The 23,453-nt window shown below is 46.1% G+C and overlaps 1 protein-coding gene and 1 long non-coding RNA gene across 7 annotated transcripts in view; both read right to left on the reverse strand.

Moving 5' to 3' along the window:
* Positions 1–629: 629 nt before the first annotated feature.
* On the reverse strand, positions 630–9,150 carry LOC139084483 (uncharacterized). Its single transcript, XR_011541898.1, has 5 exons — positions 8,871–9,150; positions 3,945–4,063; positions 2,828–2,973; positions 1,251–1,376; positions 630–1,103 (listed from the first exon to the last, which is right to left on the reverse strand). It is a non-coding gene; the product is annotated as an uncharacterized lncRNA (long non-coding RNA).
* A 1,998-nt stretch (positions 9,151–11,148) lies between these two features.
* The window catches only part of STX2 (syntaxin 2), a 49,420-nt gene continuing 37,115 nt past the window's right edge, over positions 11,149–23,453 (reverse strand). For 3 of the 6 annotated variants that reach the window (XM_070627337.1, XM_070627339.1, XM_070627340.1), the window contains exons 6-11: positions 23,153–23,261; positions 21,176–21,249; positions 20,924–21,061; positions 18,703–18,813; positions 16,640–16,765; positions 11,149–13,357 (exon numbers count right to left, since the gene is read on the reverse strand). In XM_070627337.1, coding sequence (XP_070483438.1) covers positions 16,685–16,765; positions 18,703–18,813; positions 20,924–21,061; positions 21,176–21,249; positions 23,153–23,261 — 513 coding nt within the window. In that variant the 3' untranslated portion in view covers positions 11,149–13,357; positions 16,640–16,684. Of the gene's footprint in view, positions 13,358–16,639; positions 16,766–18,702; positions 18,814–19,339; positions 19,369–20,923; positions 21,062–21,175; positions 21,250–23,152; positions 23,262–23,453 lie in introns of those variants that run through there. The other 3 variants (XM_070627338.1, XM_070627341.1, XM_070627342.1) reach the window with 2 other exon arrangements.

The raw sequence follows: 23,453 nt of genomic DNA on the forward strand, positions 1-23,453 counted from the left end.
CTCTCTCCCATCTACAAATGGAAACAAACCCCAAAAACCTCCCCCTCCAGCATGGACCACACCAGAAGCTCTGCACAGCCACGAAGTGTCCACAGACCCACCAGGACAGGTGGGAGCCAGGAGCCCAGGGAGGTGGCATCCCAGTGAGACCGCATGGCAGCACCTACACCCCAGCCCGGCTCCCGGTTCGCACCTCCAGGCTCACCATCCCGGGGCAGAGGCTGGGCTCAGCGGCAAGTGCCTGGGACTGTCTGCCCTGGGTGGCCACGCGCTCCGTGCCTTCCGTCTGCTGTCAGGACTCCTTCCCTAGGTCCTGGATGCAGCCCGAGGACAGCAGAGGGGCCCACCCCTGAGAGTCAGACAGTCCACTGCAGAAGGAGAGAGGTGCCCACTGCTACCCCAGGGGCCAAAGCCAGATCCTGACAGTGACGCACTTCCGCGGAGGACTCCCGCCCACCAGCCTGGACCGCTGAGCAGGGGTTGTGGGCAGCACGGCGCAGCGGCCACAGGACGCCCATTCCTGACAAGATGATCCCTAGAACCAGGCGTTCACTGTTATTTTTAAGCACTCAGTAATTTTTTCCTAGGTATGGAGAATCACTTCCAGGAATTCATCATTGGAAGGAAGGTTTTTTTCAGTCTGGGGAAAGTCACTTTAATATGATGTTCAGTTACATGCAAAGGTAAAGCCAAAATCCTATTCCAGACGAGAATGTTCAAAAATCAGAGCAAAGCCACGTCATAATAATGAGCACGCACGCTCACTGTGTGTCAGGTGCACATCTGCACACTGTACATCTATTACTCACTTAATCCTCTGACCATCCCATTTAACAGACGAGAACGTTGAGGTGCAGGGTGTTAATGACTTGCCCGAGACCACATAGTGAGTGACAGGCAGAGTCTGCATTCAAACACAGACAGCTTGGCTCCGAAGTCCAAATCTTCACAATTACACTCATCACCTTCCAGTTCAATAGCGTAAAAACATCCTCTTCGTTGTGGGAAGAATGACACCACTGGGAGTTATTCCAGGTCTGGGTTTGGGGGCCTGGATTATCAGTGGTCAAGGGCACTTCCACTGGGAGTTGATTAACTGGCCCCTACAAAATGGTGGCACACTGGGAAGCAAAGAGCAGTAACCAAATGGACCTATCCACCCCACTAACCATACCTTCCCCACAGAAGGCCAAGGCCAATTCCAGGATTTGCAAAATCCAGATCCTACAGGGGCTGAGCAGGACACATACCTGAGTAAAGCAGGTGAGGTGACGTACAATAGGGAGTGGTGGAGACTGTGCCCAACTGGAAAGGACAAACCTCCTCCAAGGGGGCGGCTACTTCTCAGCTCTCATGGTGGTCCAGTGCAGCCAGAGCTTCAAGTGGGGGAAGAAACACAGAAATCTGGCTATGCGAAAAGCTACCAATTTTCAAATGTTGGAGACAAATTATTTTTAAAATTTTAACACTGACAAAACAACACACATCAAGGAGGATGTGCTGTTAGGGTCCTATTCACGGTCACATCTGGCATCCATTCAGGGGGTCCCACTCTGTCTCTTGTGTACACTTTCATTTCGATTGTCTCCAGTCACCCATCGTGCCTAATGCTGGCAGCCCCTCCTGCCGGCCCCTGTGCATCTCACTCTCGTCAGAACAGAATTTCTACAGGGGCTGGCAGCCAGCCCCCTGGGCCCAGGCTTCTTGATCAAAGCCAATCGTGGCCACTTCACTTCTCCCATTGGTTATCGGCTTAGGAACGGGCCTGCATTCCAATTCTGCCATTGAGATATTAAGGAGAGTCGACTGGGGGCAGGACTAGGGAGAGTGCAACAGTTATTTAAAAGCACACAAGGAAAAATCTTATCCTGCTCTCTTCCATTCTGTAGAGATTTTGTGTCGGTCCATGCATGGATCCCTGGCAGCCATCTTGTGATCATGAGGAGAACTAGCCTGAGATATGGACTCAGAGAATTAAGTAAATCTGGCACTGTCCTATCTCCAAGTTTCTTGTTCTGTGGAATACTGAATTTTGCATGTTGTTTAAGCCATTTCAACTGGGTTTTCCATTGCTGCAGCTGAGAGCATCCTAAATGATGCACTAGTCCTAATTGTATTACTAACATCCCTCCTCATCCTAGCAGCTCAGTTAGAGCATTTCAAGGGCCTTGCTGAGATCACCTGCTGTGAGCCCCCATGACTAACAGCTGGGGGACGTGGCACTCAGTTCCTGATTCCCACATTTTCATGGAGGGAACTGGACCATGAGGTTTGAACTTATCCACAACCACCAGCCAGTAAGTGGCAGAGGCATTGTGACCTGGTCTCGGGGCTTTCCTCCTGAACACCACAATCTGGAATGTGCAAGTGTTGGGCTACTAACAAGATCACTGGTGTGTGTGTGACAGAAGTAAAGAACAGTGAACACCATCAGCTGAAATCTAAGATTCTCCACCCGGCTGCTTCCCGACACCTTTAGGCCCACACGGTGTTACTGGAAAGGACAGTGGCAGATCACAGGTGCAGGGTGAGCAGAAGAGGCTGTGGAGGCTGCAAACAGACCCACATTCAGAGAGAAGGCCTTGACACTCCTTAAAGGCTTGGGAAGTTAACAACCATTCATATGCTTTAAGCTATCTACAGTCCCCATGCATCATTTTTGATTATTCTCTTTAGCCAATATTTTCCTTTGACTAACCCACCACAACCGTCATCCTGTCATATAGATGGGCCTCCTACATTCTTAAAATGTGTTGCTGTCAAACGTGGAGGAATGATACACAATCTGAGAAGGCTGCATGTTTCAAGAAAACAGAGGACAGCCTACCTTTTGGAAGCGAGGCTGGTTCTTGCACACGTAATGTGGAAATCACGTGATTCTATGCGAGGATGTTCCCCAGGCTGTCACTCGTTTGCGTCACCTGCCACAGCTCTCCAGGCACTGACCCCAGCATGGCCTCATCTTTTCAGGAGCTTGTGTGGGAGGAAAGCGGAGGGGAGGTGGTGAAGGACTCGGGCAGGGAGAGGTGAGCTCATACCTGACGGCCTCCATCTGTTCTGTGAACATGAGCGGAAGTTGGTCTGGGCCCAGCCCCCTGGGAGAGGGGTAAACGAGTGTAGAAGCTGCTCCTTCCGCACATCCCCGCCCCCACCGGGTCCCCGTGCCCCTGGCTGTGCTCCACCCTCTGTCCCTTCCAGCCTCTGAACTGCCGCGCCCTCTGCTTCTGCCCCGGGTCCCCCACCTAAAGGTCAATGTCTTGGTTCCTACAATTAACCCTCTAGCTCTCTCTTGCTACTTCTTTGCTCTTCAGTACGTATGTTTTCCATTAAAAAAAAAAAAAAAAACTCCGTGATCCACATACCCCTCCATCTAGCACCCAACTGCCCTGCTCTCTACGAGGAAAACCCCTCAAAGGGCCACGTCCTCACCTCCCACTCCCTGCTGAACCCACGACAGCAGTGAGGTCCACGCCACCAAACGCAGCGGCCCCCGTGCCCCTCCTTGCCAGCGGCACCTGCCAGAGGTGGCCGCTCCCTCCTCCTCGAAACTCTTCTTTTCCCGGGTCTGTGGACATCCTGCTCTCCGTTCTCCCACGGTCACTGCCCCTCGGGCCCCTGGCTGAACCTCCCCCTCCCCCAGACTCCCCATGCTGGAACAGCCTCGTCCTCGTCCTCGGGCCACTTCCCTACCCTCTCTGCCCGTGCCAGCTCACCCAGGCTTCAGTTAAAGCACCATCCATGTGCTGACGCCTCCAGAATTTTAGGTCCTCGGCCCCTCTCTCCTGAGCTCTAGTCTCCCGTTTCCAAAGGCCAACCTCATTCCTCGACTCCCGTGTCTACAGGCCCCTCACACCCATCACGGACGGAGCGCAAGTCTTGATTATTCAACACCAAGCACACACGCCGGCCCCCGTTCACCTGGTGGCCCAGGGCCTCACACTCACCTGATACCTGGGCCAGACCCTGCGCCCCATCCTGACGCCTCTCTGTCCTAGTGAGGGTCCCGGCAAGAAACAGAATTTGGAGTAGACGATTAAATGAAGAGACTGTCCCGAAAGGGCTCCTGTCAGAGATCAGGGCAGGGAAAACACGCGCGACAGCTGTTGAGGGGCCAAGAGACCAGCAAGAGAATAAAGAGAACTTCAGAGCCCAGGGGAGCGGAGTCCCTTCATGGGTGGACCCACAATAGGGAAATGACAAAGCTGCTGCTACAGCTTGAACGTTTGCGTCCCCCAAGTTCATGTCTCGAAATCCTAATGCCTGCCAGAGGGTCTTAGGAGGGGAGGCCTTAGGGAGGCACTCAGGTCGTGAGGATGGAGCTTCATGATGGGATCAGCGCCCTTCCATACAGACCTCAGAGCTCCCGCCCCCTCCTCCAGGTGTGGACACAGCGAGACTCTGCCACACCCGACCGCGCCGGTGCCCTGATCGCAGGCTTCCGGCCTCTGAACCAAGAGAAAGAAACGTCTGCTGTTTCAAGCCCCCTGGTCTGCAGTATTTTGCTCTAACAGCTGGAAAGGACTAAGACAGCTGCTAAGAGACAGGGGGTTGTGAGGCGAGGTGGGAGCACGGAGGAAACCCCCAAACTTCCCCCATTAGTGCTCCCCGTCAGTCAGCTGGTCAGAAATCAGAGAGCAAGAGCAGGTGAAGTGGCCCGGGGTCGGCCTCCGGGATGCGGGGCAGGAGGAGCACAGAGGACGGATGGGGTGGGACAGGCAGAGACCAGCAAGCACATGCTAACATGGCACCCCGCCCCACCCGGTACCTACTGGAGGGTCCAGAAGAAGGTAAAAGCCGAGGGTGATTTGAGAAGACCCTAAACCTGAGCACACTGGTCCTCTCATACAGACGCAGCGGCAGAGAACGGAAGCCCTCCTGGGTCCAGGTGATGAGCACCACCCTTGTCAAATTGCTGGCTGACCAGTGACCTCTGCAGACAAAGGGATGACCTCAGACACGTAGGCGTAAAATAAAAACAAAGAGGAAAGGGGCTGGCCTAGTGGCCGAGTGGTTAAGTTTGCCCGCTCCGCTGCAGGCGGCCCAGTGTTTCATTGGTTCGAATCCTGGGCGCTGACATGGCACTGCTCATCAAACCACGCTGAGGCAGCGTTCCACATGCCACAACTAGAAGGACCCACAACTAAGAATATACAACTATGTACCAGGGGGCTTTGGGGAGAAAAAGGAAAAAAATAAAATCTTTACAAAAAAAAAAGAAAAAAACAAGGAGGAAAGAGAGGAACTGACCAGGGATTTCAGCAGCCGCACGCCACAGAGATTTAGCTCAGACAAGTGACTACGCAAAGAATCCATAGAGAAGGACAGCCAGAAACACAGCAGCAACAACCGCCGGGTGGGGGGCCAGGATGCAGGGCTATATACCATGGTCATAACAGTTAGATAACAGATAATGCAGAGACAATATGTCGCCTAAAACTTTTAAACAAAAAATTATGAGATATATAAAGAAACATTAAAGTAGGATGCATACCCAGCAAGAGAAACTCTCAGTGTACTCAGATTTTCAGTGGAGCAGACAGACTTCAAAGCAGTTATTATAAATACGATAAAAGAACTAAAGGAAACCACACTGAAAGAACTAAAAGTATGACAATAATGAATGGACAAATACACACTCTCAAGTAGACAGAAATTATATTTAAAAAAAAAGATCCAAATGAAAATTCCAGAGTTGAAAAGTAGGATAAGTGAGAGGAAAAAATTTACTAGAAGGTTCCACAGTAGATTCCAGAGGGTACAGGAAAAAATCAGTGTACCTGAAGTTAGAGCCATAGAAATCATCCAATACGAAGAACAGAAAGAAAAAATATTGAAGAACGATGAACAGAACCTCAGAGACACGGACAACACCAAGGACCCCAACATATATATAAGGAGAGTTCCAGAAGGAGAGAAGAGAAAAGGCCAGAAGAAAAATGTTTGAAGAAATAATGGCCAAAAACTTCCCAAATTTGATGAAAAACAAAATATACAGAGATCCATACCTAGACACATTGATGCCAAACCTCTTAATCTCAGATTATGTGCCTGATGCACAGTAAGGGGACCACTGAGACACCCTGCTTGGAGGTAGAAAAAGGTTTATTCCAATTGGCCAAAATGAGAAGGTGGGAAGAGAAGTTTTCTCAAATCCACCTTCACAAAAGAAGAAAGCAGGGGGTCTTTCTAGAGCTGAGGGCCTTGGGAGGAGGAGTTTTGGACAAAGGGGAAATCTGTGTTTCTTTCACTCCAGATAAGCCCTTGGGCAACGAGGCTCCTGGGTGGTCAGTGGCAGCCGGGGGCTGGTTATCCGGGGATCATCATTTCCTTGAAGGCATTTTTTTCTTCTGCAAAACAAGCTCATATATCCTTGTGACCCTTGAGCCACCTCTCCGGTTAAACCAAACAGCAAATTAACAAACTTATAATGATGCGTGGATTAACTTCTTTCCATCTGTCTTTCCTGGGAACAAGGCTGAAGGGTAACCATGCTGTTATTGAATACATACAGTAGCCCTCAGGTACGTGGCTTCAACATCGCAGTCAAACTCTGCAGAGACAAAGAGAAAATCTTGAAAGCAGCAAGAGAAAAACGACTCATCTCATGCCGGGAGCATCAATACCATTAACAGCCGAACAATGCAACGACGGAGGACAGAAAGCAGCGGAATGGCATATTCGAGGGCTGAAAGAAAGAAAGGACTATAAACCAAGAGTTCAACGTCCAGCAAAACTTTCCTTCAAAACTGAAGGCGAAATTGAGCATTCTCAGATAAAGACCGAGAGAATGGGCTGCTCGCAGACCTGTCTTACAAGGAACACTAAAGAAAGAGCTTTGAACGGAAAGAAAATGACTCCAGTCACTCCAGTCTGAAGGAGGCAATGAGGGGCGCCAGAGATGGCAAGTATGTGTTGACATAAAAGGCCCTGTAAATATATCTTTCTCTTTTCTTCTCGTAACATCTTTAAAAGACAGAAGATTGTGTAAAACGATAATTTCATCTGGATTATACAAAGCACTCTTACAATTCAAAAATAAGCAGACAGCCCAATTTTGAAATGTGCAAAAGATTTGAGTGGATGTATTTCTAAAAAAGGTGTACGAACGGCTAATAAGCACATGAAAATGTTCCTCTTCATTCAACATTAGGGAAACACAAATTAAATCCACAGGGAGCCAGGATGCGCCCCCGTGAGCAGAGCTGTAACACACAGAGACAGACACACCGAGTGTGAGCGAGGACGGGGGAACCTGGAATCCTCATTGGCTGCTGGGGGGAATGTAAAATGGCATGGCATTTGGCAAGCAGTTTCCCAGCTTCTTACAAAGATAAACATAAACTTACATAGGACCCAGCAATTCTACTCCTGGGAATCTCCCCAAGAGAAATGGAAACATCTGTCCACAGAAACACACGTACACACACGCTCAGAGCAGCTTTATTCGTAATCCCTAAAACTGGAACCCATTCAAATGTCTGTGAACTGGTGAGCGGATAAACGAAGTGTGGAATACAATACAAAGCAATAAAAAGGGAACAAACTACTGATTTGTGCTACAAAACAGATGGGCCTCACTAACACTACGCTAGGTGAAAGAAGCCAGATGTAGACCACGTATAATATGATTCCACGTGCAGTCAAGTGCCAGGTAACCACATTTTGGTCAATGACAGACCACACACACAACGGTGGTCCCGTAAGATTAGTACCCTACAGCCTAGGTGTGCAGGAGGCTATCCCATCTAGGTTTGTGTAAGCACACGCTAGGTTGTTTGCACAACCACGAACTCGCCTAATGACACGTTTCCCAGAACGTGTCCCCGTCAGTAAGCAACACGTGACTGTACGAAAAGTCCAGAAAAGACAAATTCATAAAGAGAAAGCATTATCAGTGTCCACTAGGCTGCGGCGGGAGCAGGGATTAGCAGGAGGTGGACTTGGGAGGACTCTGTCGGGTGATGGAAATGTTCTGAAACTAGGGGGTTGTGATGGTTACGCAAGTCTCTAAGTTTACTGAAAATCAGGGAATTACAGTTATGATGGACGAATTCACAGTAAATTATCCTCAAAAAGCACTTTAAAAAGACAAAGGCATGCAGGCAATACGCTCCTCTCACCACTCGTCCTTGTGCCGCAGGCTGTCACGGTCCCCCGAGGTCTCGAGAGCCCGCTCTGTCTGTCCCCCGCACTCTGAACCCCGGAGGTGTCTCCCCTCTTGGCACGCTCCCGGCCTGGCTCCGATCACCCCAGCCTGCCCCCGCCGCCCACGCGCCGCCCACGCCCCGCCTCCCCGCGCGGAAGCCCGCCCACTCCCCGCCCCCGCGCGGAAGCCCCGCCCACGCCCCGCCTCCCCACGCGGAAGCCCCGCCCACGCCCCGCCTCCCCTCGCGGAGGCCACGCCCACTCCCCGCCTCCCCTCGCAGAAGCCCCGCCCACTCCCCGCCTCCCCGCGCGGAAGCCCCGCCCACGCCCATGCCCCCCTCTTGGGGCCGCTCCCTGCTCCGTCCGCGCGCGGAGTGGCACCTGCGCCGCCGCCCCGTGCCTGCCTCGTCGCGAGCCTGCAGAACGCTGGCATCGGTCACTCTGGCTCCTCCCGCGCCCACCCTTCCACGACGCAGCTCGCAGGGCCGCCCCCCCGAGGACACGAGGACCTCAGGGACACGCTGGCAGCAACCTCGTCCACGCGCTGGCCTTCGCCTCGTGGCGCGCCCTCCAGGAGAGCCTGCACGGGGCACTGGGCGGGGGACGCAGCGACGCGAAGCAACCGCAAGCGCCGCCCGGGCTTCTGGAAGGCTCTCCGGGAGGCCCATCCCCACCCCCTTCCCGCAGAGGGGGCCGAGGGCGCAGGGCGCAGGGCGCAGGCTGACCTCCTGACCTCTCCCGGCCCCGCCGCCTTTCCCGGGCCTCTCCCACTCGGGAAGCCGAGGCGTGGGCCCCTCCGTGGTCTGGGAGTTAGCGTCCTGTTCACGCGACAGTCGGAAAGCCAACCGAGGGGCGGCCGCGCCGCGCTGTCCCCCGCCGTGTCCTCCTGGTCCCTGTGATAACACAGGGTGCCGCCTCCCTGCTCTTCCTGACGGTCGCGACGTTGGCCTCAGACGTGCGCGGAGGCTCTTTGTTGCGTGTGAGTGCTGTGCCACGTCCGTCCCTTCCGCGCGCACTCTGAACGCGAGCACCGCGCCCGAACGCCCCCGAGGCCCGCGTCCACCTGTCCGGGAGCGGTGCGTCCCTCCGGTCGCCCTTCACGGGGCTCCCCTTCGCAGAGGCAGAGAAAAGCCTTGTGTCGCGTCCACTGACACAGCGACCGAGGGGGACAGGCCTCCGCGCCCTCCCGATGGCCCGCCCGTTCATACTAGTGGAGCACGCGGGCCGGGCGGCGGGACGGCGGGGCTGCCCAGGGCCCACCCTGACCCCCGGCTCTTCGCCCTGACTGCTCAGCAGGGGAGCCCCACACCCAGCCTCCCCCGAGTCCAGCCACTCTTCCCTGGTTCTCACGCGGACTGTCTAGTTTGAATGCCACCCCAACTTAACCCATTTTTAAATTTGTGGAAGGACGTGAGTTTAGGTTTATTGAAGTTAATAAAAATTTGGAGAAGGTCATGGAGAGGACGTGACCTCTGGTTGACCTTTGAGCTGGTCCAGGCAATCAGGCTGCTCACCTAGCCCGTCCTGGTCCTTGGCAGGTACCCTCTGACCACCCACGGCCCCACGATGGAGGCGTGATCAGGGACGCGCCCGAGGGCTGTGGTGCTGAGACCATCTGGGCGGTGCAGCGACTGACCCCGTGAAGGCCTCTAACTTCAAGGTTCTGGCGGGCAGGGTGGAGCGCTCCCTGTCGCCGGCCGCACAAGACAAGCTGGGCTGTGAGTTCACTTGCTGGCTAAACCTGCCACCTCCCCATCTCGGGTGGGCGACCTCGCTCCAGGGTCTCTCCTGCCCTCTGGTGCTGGGGCCAGTTTCACGTTTCACCTGGGAACCTCCCAAGGTTTCCAACCAATACAAGGCATTTAGGTGATCAACTTTGTTTTCTTTAAAAAGTATAAACAAAGGAACTAAATTACTGAATGCGTGTATCAAGATTGCAATTTGAAAGGAAATTCACTGTGGAAGAAACGGAATTAAAACTAATGTAGGGGAGCTGGCCCGGTGGCTCAGCAGTTAAGTGCGCACGTTCTGCTTCAGCAGCCCGGGGTTTGCCAGTTCAGATCCTGGGTACGGACATGGCACCACTTGGCAAGCCAGGCCATGGCAGGCGTCCCACATATAAAGTGGAGGAAGATGGGCATGGATGTTAGCTCAGGGCCAGTCTTCCTCAGCAAAAAGAGGAGGATTGGCAGCAGTTAGCTCAGGGCTAATCTTCCTCCAAAAATAAACCCACTAATGTATGGGAATCTATCTCCATTAACATTTTCTCCAGGACCATCTTATTTTCCTTTCTTTTTATTAAAATTCTGGTACTTGAACATCACTTTTTAACATGGTTAGAATTCAGTAAGGGTTATGGATTAAGGAAATTCCACTCATAAGAAAAACTCTGAAAGAGGATTAAGAAAAGTATGGAGAAGAATTAATTCAGAACATGGCGAGAAGGACCCCCCCATCAATAAATGTTAATGAGAATCTGTCAAATTGACAAGCATTCAAAGCCAGTGACTTTGAGATACAGCCCCAACTCCTTGACTTAGCATTTGTTGTTAATAGCAAGAATTCAGGTGGTGGGGGTTGACCCCATGGCCCAGTGGTTAGGTTCACAAGCTCCGCTTTGGCGGCCCAGGGTTTGGCAGATTCGGGTCCTGCGCGCAGACATGGCACTGCTCATCAGGCCGTGCTGAGACACATCCCACATGCCACAACTAGAAGGACCCAGAAGTAGAATATACAACTATATCCATGGGGGCTTTGCGGAGAAGAACTGGGGGAGAAGAAGATTGGCAACAGAGCTCAGGTGCCAATCTTTAAAAAAAAAAAAAAGGCAAGGAACACATAATTAAAAAAAAAAGAATTCAGGGGGCTTCCTTAACGCGCTGCTGACATTTGAGACACGAACCACAGAAGCTTGTAATAACAAATAATTAAAAAATTTATCAAAAATGCCTAAAACTGTTAACTCACGCTATATTATACATAATAATGGCCACAAGTAAAGAGTAATTTTCTTAGTGGAACAATTTATTAATGGATATGCAATAAAATATCTCCCCCAAAATCTTTCCAGAAATGACAAGGCAGAAAGTAAAATTTTTTTGGTTCTCTGGGAATTTTTTTAATGTAAACATGAAATATTTGAAGAAATGATAAAAAGTCACAAATAAACCTGTAAATATATTTTTAAAAATATGACTTCAAATAGGTACATGAGGCTCAGACATACAAATGTGCTATCTGATGAATGACTTCAATATCTAAATACAAATCAAAAAGCATTTCCATAACTTCAACTACAAAAACACAAAGTCAGTAAGACTCCAAATCCAGCAAGGCTGACTTGAAAATATACAGTCAGGACGGTCATGAAGGTGAGGACCAGTAAGGCTGCACCTGAAGAGAAGGCAGGACAGACGAAGCTGGCTGTCACCAGCACACGGCTCCTCCACACGGACACCATCACAGACAACGTCATAGTAACACAAGCATGATCTCTAAATATTTAAATATCCTTCAAGACAAGTTATATCTTCAACTTAAGCACAGATCAGTGAGCATATCCCACTGGCAGGTTATTGAAAGATTTTAAAAAGTCCATGTTAGAGTCAGAATACTCCTATAGTAATTCTGAGTACACAGTGATGATCAGCAGGTACATAAATGCATAAACACAGACTTGAATCTAAGCTAAGCAGTGAGATGTACAAATTATGAACGAGTGGAAGAATTCATAATTGTGTTAAATAAGGAACACAGTCTCTAAACTGTTCAATACAAGTCACACTTATTGTTCAGAATCAAGCATATCTATATTAGTTTTCAAAGTGAACAATGTTATAATACAGTCACATGCTTATACAATCACATACAAAAGTAACAAGAGTTAACATATTTTGCGTATCCTTCACATAGTCATTTAAAATTCCAACTCACTGCTAACTTCACAGATGTCCGTGCACTAGTGAGATTTCATACATTTTACAAGTCTAAAAATAAGGCATATATATTATACTCAGAAACATTAATGAGCAATAAAAAATGTTTAAATATCATAGATTCCTGTAAATGTGGGAATTAACTTTTAAAGTTCAGCAGAATAGTAGGTACTTAACAAGAACATTTAAGGGATCTGTACAACAGTTTAAATTTAAAAGAATTACCTCATGTCTAGAAATAATTTCCTTGAGTTTAGAAAGTACTAAATCTTGGTTTTATCACCATTTTAAATTCAGACTTCATTAATGTAAACAGAGAAACACAACCTTATTTTAACGAACAAAGAAGAGACCACTGTCTTTACAACGCAGTAACTAATTTATTATCTTGGGTAATGGAACAGGTAGAAATGGAGCTGAGTGCAATAATTGAGATTTTCCTGGAAGAATCAGGCACATTTAAACCGTATAAATCAATATTAACAGAAGGCACTTGAAAGGCTTTTTGGGGTGCTTTGCAGCCACTGTTTTCTATGCCAAGGGCAAATTATGTAAACAACTGTGCAAAGACCGCTCTAATATCATGAAGCTTCCGGTTTCTTTTAAAAAGGCAATATTTAATATATAAAAGTGGAGTAAATTAAGATGTTAATATATTAAACAATTTATAAACATTTAAAATTATAGATAGCTTACAAAACAGCTGTGATAATAAAAATTATTTTTGCAAACAATAAACAAACAGGAATTAAACATTGTATAAAACGTCTCTTAATTAGTGTATGTTAGCAGGGAGAAGGGGAGAGAAGAAAGCATTAGATCTGAAATCTAATAGCTTTATAACATAATATATTCCTAATTAAACTTCACATATATTCTTAACACTGAAATACAAAAAAAAATTGAAATTTTCAATAATTCCTTATTTTAAGGCCATTGAAACGGGCTTCACATTGTTAAATGTGGTGTGTTCTTCAGAGTCCAAGGATGTTTGGGTTAACTCATCACATCCAATTGTGCTTATGGTTTTTTCACTGAACAATACATTCTGTTGTGTTTCCTCCTTGAATTCACTAGTAAAAGATCAGCACTCAGTGCCACGTGTCACAATGTCTGGGATTCTTTCATGAAATGGGAGGATGCTCATTTGCTGCGGATGTGGTCTGACTCCAAGGACAAATGGCTCCTGGGCTATGCTGCTATGACAGTGTCGTTGCTAGGATAATTCCAAGGATCACAAGCAAAATAAGTACACAAAGAATAATGAACGTCATTTTCTGCAAGATAAAGAAAAACATTAATTAATTTGCAAGATATCAATGAAAGAAATTGCTAATGTCATTTCCTAACAAAATTCTCCTGAAATTTGAGATAGTTTAAAACACAAGTCCATTATCAAGAAAGAACCCCTACAGATCACGGAAGAGGGAGGTTGGGAAGGAAAGTCCCACAGGCCAAGCACTAAGTTACAGACGTGTGCATATTAAATTAAGTGAATTTAAGACATTAAAACGTGTTGTTAAAACAACTCTCTGCTCTCGGAGGGAAGAGGGAATGTGTGCTTGGCACCGTGTGGGCTCTAAATGAACACTTTCTACTGATCATCATCAAATTCCAGACTGCTATTTCTCAGATGCACTGTACATCTTTTTAAAACTTTAAACAAATCTATTTCTCCAATGCAGAAAAAAGTCTTACGTATGCCAATTTCACCCCGAGGCACGCTGCACCTGTGTAAGAAATCTTCCTGCAACCACGGCCCAGAAGCAGGGCGAAACAGCATTAACTTTTCTTCTTTTAAATTAACAAGCATCCTTGCACAGTTGAAAGCTAAACCACCTTTGGCTTAAGAAATTCTAGTCTCCTCCCAGAAATGTGCGTGAGGAAGGAGGGAAGGAAGTCACAAAGAAAAAAGGCACACCGTGCTGCATGACTCTTTTTAAAAGCAGAGAGTCGTTGTTTTAAATCAGTTACCACGTGTACGCCACACTTTCATCCACGAAGGCCCATCTGCTGAAACTACACGGCTCTACATTAACCTAGCACGCCAGGAGCTCCGCTAATCCCTGCGTCATTCATGGAGCCCAGCAGAGCCAGGCCCCTCAGCAACTTCCAAGTTCACTGCTCGGAACCTTCAGGATCGCGCCTCCTTCCCATTTGTGGTGCCTGTTAATCTGACGCATGTCTCCTGGGAACGAGGACCTCCATCCCAGCCATGCTGGTGCCCTCTCCTCTTGATTTCCTGAGAACTTCTCTCAGCAACCTTCTAGGGACGCCTCTTTCCTCTGACCTGTGATGCCCTCCTTCCCACCAGTGTCCATCCTGTGGCTCCAGAACCTGGCTTCCGTGTGTCGCCGGCCCAGTGCGCCCCACTGACCCTCTCTACCTGCATCGCCTAGGACCGGGCCACTGTGGACGCGCTCTGACTCTGGCTGCTGTTGTGCATTCGAGAGCATGCGGGCACTCCCTGTGAGTGCTTTCGTCCACATCTGGCTCCCAGCTGTGCTCCTCTGAATCCCTGTACCCTAAACGCCACACGTTTAACAACCATCCTCATCTGAGATCCTGCTAACGTAATGGCTCAAGCCAGTGCTGGCCTTCTCTCTCGTGGACAGAGCCCACCCCGGGGAGTCAAGTGTGTTTGAGTTCGAGCATGGCCCTATCACCGCCTGCACACAAACCACGTGCACACTGCTCCCTCAGCCTGTCTGCTCAGGGAGGAGAGGGCACCCCCCACGCTGCAGGATTGTGGGGATGACGGTGACCTCCTCAAGGTGCCCGCAGTCCAGTGCCGGCCTCTAGGAAGGCTTTGCTGAAAGAATAAATTAATTTTTTTAAGTATAATTAAAGACATCAACCACTGCATTCGTATAAAAAAATAATTGTGGGTGTGCATTTTGATGTGTTTTTATTAATGAGGATCGTTTTGTGTTCCTCAGTATTTAAAGGTGCCAGCATAGATGGCCAGCCAGGCCTAAGGCACAGAAGCAGGCCCGCTGCTCCCCCGGCGGTCACTGAAAGGAGCCTGCTTTGATCCAGCGGCACGCCCAAAGAGCACCCACGAGAGCAGCTCCTCTCACTGGGTCCAATGGAAAATTAATTTCATCTCAGTATAACCACATTCAACCAACCATATTACGGCCACTAGGAAAAATTAAGAAAATACATATTTTAGAAAGAATTATAAAAATATTTTTAAAATACCATTATACTAGTGAAGAAAAATCAGATACACCATTTTTTCAAGCAGAGCTAATAGGAAAGATACATAAACTCTCTGCCTAATAAAAACAGAGTGCTAGGCGCTCTTTCTGCCTCTGAAGAGCAGGACGTTAACAAGCCCATCACACCAGCGCTTACGCTGAAACAACTTCAAGTGCAGCTGTGCGTCTTGCACGGATGTTAGAGCGTTAACTGCGACAGCTCCTTGTCATTAGCCCATGACCAGATGCGCACAGGGAGAAGTAACTCGTGAGGACCGAAGAGCAGCTGTGAAACCGGACGTACAAGTGATTCCTTTCTACTATCACATCTTAGTTTTTAAATAAAGGGCCCAGAGTCTGTCAAGCCGGCAGTCGCTTTCATCAATACAGAAGGAATTCGTCAAGGACCACCTGTTACAATCTAGACACCCTGGGGCACTTCACAGTGCTAATCGCAATGATTATGTCAAACAAACTTTTTAAGAGAAATGACTGGTACGTCCAAGTTTAATACACCAGACAGCATTCTAACTTAAGGGTTAATGCAAGAAGGATGACTCCAAACGCCTAAGAAAACCAGAGGAAAAACTAAAATCTTCTGAAGTGTGGAGTAAGGTGATACTCACACAGTGAATAAAATATACTTTAAAGAAATAACTGAATGTCTTTCGTATGCAGAACTCTTTAATTAAGGATTAACAGGCATGCTAACTAAATACAGTCTTCATTTTAATAAGAAAATATTTGCAAACACACTAGACGCTGCCAAATGGAATGAAGTTAGATGGAAGATTTTAACTTTATTGAACGTTTTTCACAGCTTTGGTTCCACTCCTCTAATCCACAGTAAAATGAGTAAATACACCTCACGAAGCAGCTTTCAGTTGTTGCAATTATTCTAAAAGTTAAAACTAAGAGAGAAATTTTTTAAAATATTAAATGTTTTGTAACTGAGAATTAACCTTCACTGCCGTGGTTATTGGATTTAACGAATGGCCCACTGTAAGGCGTGAAGGAGTCTTCCTGGATCGGAAACAAAAGACAACGAGACGGAGGAGCCGTGCCTGCCACACCATCACAGCCAGGTCGTGTCAGGAAATGGAGCCGCTTTATAACACTATGTAAGCAGGAGGCTTCGTTTACAAAGGAACCACCACCCAGCTCGTGTTTACTCTCAGTGAACAGGACAGACAGAGACTAGAATTCAGCAAGTTGGGCACACGCGCCGCTGACGACATTCCTGTGCCGCTCCTCCGCCGGCAGGCTTTCATTACTGGTAAGCGTATTAAAATTGGGCAACGCCGCTGTTAGCTAATTGGGAAAGTTAAGCAGTCGATTAGCTGATTAGTTACTTACTGTCGCGCTGGCAGAGAGGCATGCACACTGACGATATCCACATCCTCATTTTCCAACTGATAAACCAATAATTAGAGCAATTACAGCAAGCAGAACCACACACAGAGCCACAATTATCCACTTTTTCTGTCAAAGAAAAGCAAGCTGATTACATCATGGTTAATTTCATATCGCTGCAGTAGAGGTTATCAGTCACTCAAAATAAGATGGCCCATCAGAATTGGTTTGAAAATCCAACTTAGAGGACATCTGATTAATTCTCTTTGACAACTTTTAGTTCCTAGAAAGTGACTTTTAATTTAAAAAGGTCCAACTATTTGTAGATAAACTGTTAGAGAACTCTCAGAACATTAGTTGTATCAGTGACAGTGCTGTGCGATTACATTATTTTGACAATTTCCGGATGGACTGAGACACACGCCTGCTCTTTTCCAGGTCTAGAGAGCTATGCAGTCAGCTCAGAGAACTAAGACACCAGTCCTGTCTTAATGAGCCCCAGCGTCGTCTCCTGGTTGGTCTGTGGTCGGCAGTTAAGGCCCTCACTGCTCCCCCACACCCTATAAAGTAAGTCATGCCACTGACGCCATCTGGCCTCGCAGAGGCCTCACATGCTGCCCTGGGAATAAAAACAGCACACGAGGAGAGGGAGAGCCAACATCTGAGCCCATGCAGCGGCATCTAAGGAGCACGGGGAGAAGTTAAACAAGCTGTGTGGCTTCGGACGTCAGGCATTTAAGCGCAAGGGTGGCGATCATTTTGGAAACAGGCCTCCAGGCCCAAGCGGGAAACGTACAGATCCCAGCCATCCTCTCAGCCAGGCTCACTCGGAGGTTAGGAAGGACACCTTGTCTCATCTTTGTAAAACAATGAACTCGTCACTCAGTTTTCGTTGGACGGACATGCTGTTGAGATCACGGAGAAAAGGCAGGGAAGTGTGCTTTGTTAAAGATCTCTTTAAGTGAAAGTTGTCTTTGTGCCCAGAACTAGACTGAGCACTTCACACGTATGTATCCCGTCACCTCCCTCTACTCTAAGGGTCAGTATTCCAAAAAGTGATAACAGAATAATGTGAGAAGCCATGTCTTACATTTCAAAGATAATTAACACATCAGATATGCCAAAAACAAGCAGAGTGAGGTGCTCTGCAGGCTGACAGGAAGCCTGGGCCCGCGTCCCATCTGGGAGTGTCCACGTGCACACGCAACCTGACTCTTCACTCTCTGTGAACATTCTGAAACTCTTTCTCTACAAGGCCTTTGTTGCTATCGCACTGGAAACCTGCCCCTGACCATCACTGAGCAGCTGGCCTCTAAGAATGGCCCTGTAAACCCAACACCACCTTCGGAAGGAGGGAGGGAACACACACTGAGAGAAGTGGCTTGGTGCTTTGAGTCAATCTTCTCCGCACTGCAGAGAAAGAAACCAAGTACTGTGGGCAAGGACACACGATGAGACACACGGTATTTCCCAGGCCCTGAACCAGAACTTAGCTTTGGAGTTTCATTGTTTTCTTAAAGAGTTTCACTCACACACAACAAGCTTAAAGCCTCAGATGAAGATACTAAAACCCATTTACAAAGCTTAAATGTGGACGCTACATGACATCTTAGGGCCACAGTCTCAAATAATTCTCGTCTGTCCTCCAAAGACTTAGCAAATAACCTCGATAAAGAATAAAGTGTTCACTGCATAAAACATGCAGCCAGTGACTTTTAGGAGAATTTCCAATCCCAGTAGTCTCATATCTCCCTCCAAATAACGACCTAAGAAACAGAGAACTCTAGAGGTTAAACCCATCCAACCTAGAAAAGGGAAATGGCCTGACTTTGGGTTGTGAAGGGTTTTAATTACTTAGAACACGAAAGGGTTCAGAGTCAACATAATTTATCTAATAAACTTCAGAACTTTTTAGCAAAAAGAATTACTTCAGTTTTAAAATGAAACACTAATTTAAGAAATTTTTATTCCTTGGAATAGCTTTTAAGTAGGCTTACATCAATGTATTACAACTCAAAACCAAATAAAGAGAAAAACGCTCTTCAATTCTTAAAATGCAGACTCACCCTTCTCGCTTTACTGTGGTATTTAATAGCTTTTTTTGTTTCTTCTTTAGCATGTTCTACATAGTCTGCGGCATTCATAACGTTTTTTTCTATGTTGTTGATCATTTCACCCTTAAACAAAAAGTTTCAAACTTAGAAGACATTTTCAAATGCCTCAATTACGTACCTTAAGACAGCCACATCACGTCGATAGTTTTTACGTGAACATAACGTGCATGTAACAGATACCAAATTTTTTTTCACGTTTACAAAAAGATGAGACAATTATAAATGTGCCAATACAAAGTAATCAAAATTCAATTTATGTTTTAAAAAGTACTTAAAGGGATGGGCAACAACGCTGACAATTAAAGGAATATCAAGTAGATTCTGAGATATGCTTTAATTTGAGAACACCTTGGAGAGATGAGCACGGTGAAGGAGAGGCAGCGAGCTTTAAGTCAAACTCATATTGTACTATCATGCACATACATACAGTGTACGAGAGCGACATCTCTTCTAATGGGTAGAAAATTGTTGCAATTTCTTTAAAATAGCAGTAAACTAAGAATAGCTTATGTCTGACACTAAGTTGACTAAATTAATGAACAAAAAGTGCAGTGAATTCAGTGAAATGTTAGGGGAGAAAACACGTTACCTGGTTCTCTGTCCACCAGCAGACAGAATCTGCAGCAGTGAATAGCAAAGCATTGGAGAATGATGCACAATTAACTTATTCGTTCACAATCTAAACTTAGGAGAAAGTTCTGACTGTACATATATTTTGAATTAGATAAATCAACATAACACAATATGAGTAGACTTCTGAAGGAAACAAGGAGACCAAGCTAAGAATACACCGATTTTTCTCATGGAGCTTAATGCAATTCATTTGGTTGAGAACAATTATAATGAAAGGCCAAGGTACTCTAAAATCTTTAGTAATTACAGAAATAATGTGACACTCTTATCGTCTAACTGGTTTCCTTGGAATCCCTCCTGAAAATAAGAAACTGGCAGTAACCAGACTGCCAACTCTGTTCCTTGTATCGTCAAAGGCAATGGGTCCACCCAAAGGGAAAACGAGTGAGATGGTCCCACCCCACCCCCATGTGGTTGTTGGCTTCTCCTGGCAAATGCACAGTACCTCAGTTTCCTACAAACATTTTTATGATAAAGTTCCTCAAAATAAATGGTGTTCTTCAAAAGGTTAGTGACGCGTGTGGACAGTGAATCCTGTACATGGATGAACTTCCTACATAACCCAGGCAACCACAGAAAATAAGTGGTCAGATTTGAACCTTCTTAGAGGACTATTCTTGAAACCAGTCTCCGGAGGAGCGAGGAAGCATTTGCCTAAGACAGTTATTTAAGAAAGCCCCCACTTCACACGGCAGTCAGCTGTGTGAATTCTAACAGCCACTGAATCAGTGACCGACCCCATCCAAACCTCACACAGGATCTGGAAAGTCACAGAGGACCTTATTCAGAGTCACAAGAGTAGGTGTGCACATATCCACACACCTGAGAGGTACATGGCAGCTTGTGTTGTACTTTGCATTTTATGTTTTAAAAACTGTGAACTCCTCCTGTCCTCTCGGGGGGCTCTCTCCATACCCCTTTCCCTGCCTGCTCGCGTGACTGCACAAGCTGACATCCCCATGCAGTAAGTACAAGCTTTGATCTGTGCCCTTTGCGGCTCAGTCTTTTAAACATTTCTCCCAGTTATTACTCTAACATGTGCTCCTTGTAGAAAACTTGAAAATACATATATTTCAGAGAAAATTAAAATTCCCATAGTCCCACTGTTATTACCCTGTTTGGCATACTTCTTTCCTTCTGTGAATACTGTTTTATGTAGCCAAGTTCATGCCATATATATATACACGGATGGTGTGTGTCACATGTATATACTTATACGTGTATGTGTGTGTACACACATAAGGTTTTCTATCTCCCTCTTATCTAAACTTAAAACTGCAGCACATTAATATTTGCCATTAAAAATCCTCCAACAGGCTGTCCTATGGACACACTACAATTTAATTAACTAAACCCGTCCCTTACTGCTGAAAGTTTAAGCTGTTTGCAGCATCTCAAGCTCACATTGCCGCAGCACTGCAATCCACTTTTGAATTTTGGGATTGCACGCAGAATAATGGTTTTCTCAAGTAAACTGGGATCAAATGTAAGATTTTACTCATGTGCGTTAGAGAACAACTGTTCTTTATTTTAGAGTTACCTGAGTCTCAACAAACATAGCCATGTCCATAAACATCTCGTGCAGCTCTCGGATGCTGGTCTCCAGTTTCATGATGTCTTTGTGACGTGACTCAATCTCATTGAGAGCTTGTCTAGTAATTTGTGAATCTGATATAATCTTTAAAGAACAAAAAGAGAGAAATAAAATGAACTGATGATTGCTTCAGAAGTGAAAGAAAAACATATATATCTACATAAAAACATCGGCAGCCACGAAGCCGTGCGCACTCACGTCTGAGGTGAAGATGGAAGGGTTCCCACTTTCCAGCATCTCCTCCAGTTCGTCATCAGTGGTAGTTTTTCCAGCTAAAAGGTTAACAATTAAAAACTCCATTCAGAATGTGGCAATATTTAAAAATGACTGTTTCAACCATAAATCAGCAACTGAAATCTGACTTGTTAACATTTTTCAACAGTTTTTCTAACCTTTCAAAAGTATCTTCTTAGGCAAGTGTTAACGATGAGAGAAATTAACAGAAGACTGAGAAGTAGGAAGAAGTGGAAAAACCTTATCACTGGAATGAATAATAAAATCTAATCTTAGTATAATTGAGAAAACTACAAAAAGGAAATCGATAAGTAATTTTCTGGCACATCAGTTTTCCTAAAAGTATAACCCTAGTGTGGAAAAAGTGGGTAAGCTGAAGTCACCATATATTAAATGGACATAAATAGAGACTCGTAATTAGAACCAGATGCCTTAATACTGTCTACGTTTTGATTGTTAGTATTTTCCCTTGGGTTAAACGTATTAACGCTCTCTATGAAACATGCTCACAGGTTTTCGGAAAAATCTAATTGGTCATTACTATTTTTCACAATATGTGCCAGAAAAGACAAAATTAAATGAATAAACATCACAATAATTAAAATATCATTAAATGTGAATGTTTGTAGCAGCATTATTCATAATTGCCAAAAAGCAGAAACAACCCAATGTCCATGACCTGATGAACAGATAAACATACTGTGGTCCATCCATTAATAGAACATGATTCAGCCGTAAAAAGGGATGAAATACCGACCTGCTACAAGTGGTTGAACCTTGAGAAAACTGTGAAGTGAAAGAGGCTAGTCACAAAGGACCATATATTGTATGATTCTGTTTACAGGAAACGTTCAAAATGGGCAAATTTACATGGATAGAAAAGTAGGTTCATGGGTGGGCTTGGGAAGGGGAAGTGGGAAGTGACTGATAATGACACAGAGTCCCTTTCAGGAGTCATGAAAATGTTCTAGGGGCCAGACTGGTGGCGCAGCCATTAAGTTCGCACATTCCGCTTCGGCGGCCCGGGGTTCACCAGTTCGGATCCAGGGTGTGGACCTACACACTGCTTGTCAAGCCATGCTGTGGCAGGCGTCCCACATATAAAGTAGAGGAAGATGGGCATGGACGTTAGCTCAGGGCCAGTCTTCCTCAGCAAAAAGAGGAGAATTGGTAGCAGATGTTAGCTCAGGGCCAATCTTCCTCAAAAAAATTTTAAAAAAGAAAAGAAAATGTTCTAAAATCGACTGCGCTAAGTTTTCCAAATAGGTACATGAAGCTCAGACATACAAATGTGCTATCTGATGACTTAAATATCTACACACAAATCAAAAAGCATTTCCATAACTTCAACTACAAAAACACAAAGTCAGTAAGACTCCAAATCCAGCAAGGCTGACTTGAAAATATACAGTCAGGACGGTCATGAAGGTGAGGACCAGTAAGGCTGCACCTGAAGAGAAGGCAGGACAGACGAAGCTGGCTGTCACCAGCACACGGCTCCTCCACACGGACACCATCACAGACAACGTCCTAGTAACGCAAGCATGATCTCTAAATATTTAAATATCCTTCAAGACAAGTTATATCTTCAACTTAAGCACAGATCAGTGAGCATATCCCACTGACAGGCTATTGAAAGATTTTTAAAAGTCCATGTTAGAGTCAGAATACTCCTACAGTAATTCTGAGTACACAGTGATGATCAGCAGGTACATAAATGCATAAACACAGACTTGAATCTAAGCTAAGCAGTGAGATGTACAAATTATGAATGAGCAGAATAATTCAAAATAGTATTAAATAAGAAACAGTCTCTAAACTGTTCAATACAATTCACACTTATTGTTCAGAATCAAGCATATTTGTATTAGTTTTCAAACCAAATCTTTCTTAAGGAAGAAAAATAAGTTTTTAACAAAAACAGCATTTTCATCTACTCACTTATTTCTAGTTGACGCTGTATACGTCCTTTGCTTCGCTCCCGAAACAGAGTCTGTGCTTCATTATATTCTGTCATAACTTCCACAAACTTTCGAGATAGTACTGAGTGCTATTAAAATAGAAAAAATTAGGGGCCAGCCGAGTGGCACAGTGGTTAAGTTCACGTGCTTCACTTCAGTGGCCTGGGGTTCGGATCCCAGGCACGGACCTAGACACCACTCACCAGCCGTGCTGTGGTGACATCCCACATACAAAAAACAGAGAAAACTAGTCCAGATATTAGCTCAGGGACCCTCTTCCT

This window comes from Equus przewalskii, chromosome 7, assembly GCF_037783145.1.
Source record: "Equus przewalskii isolate Varuska chromosome 7, EquPr2, whole genome shotgun sequence".
Classification (NCBI taxonomy): domain Eukaryota; kingdom Metazoa; phylum Chordata; class Mammalia; order Perissodactyla; family Equidae; genus Equus; species Equus przewalskii.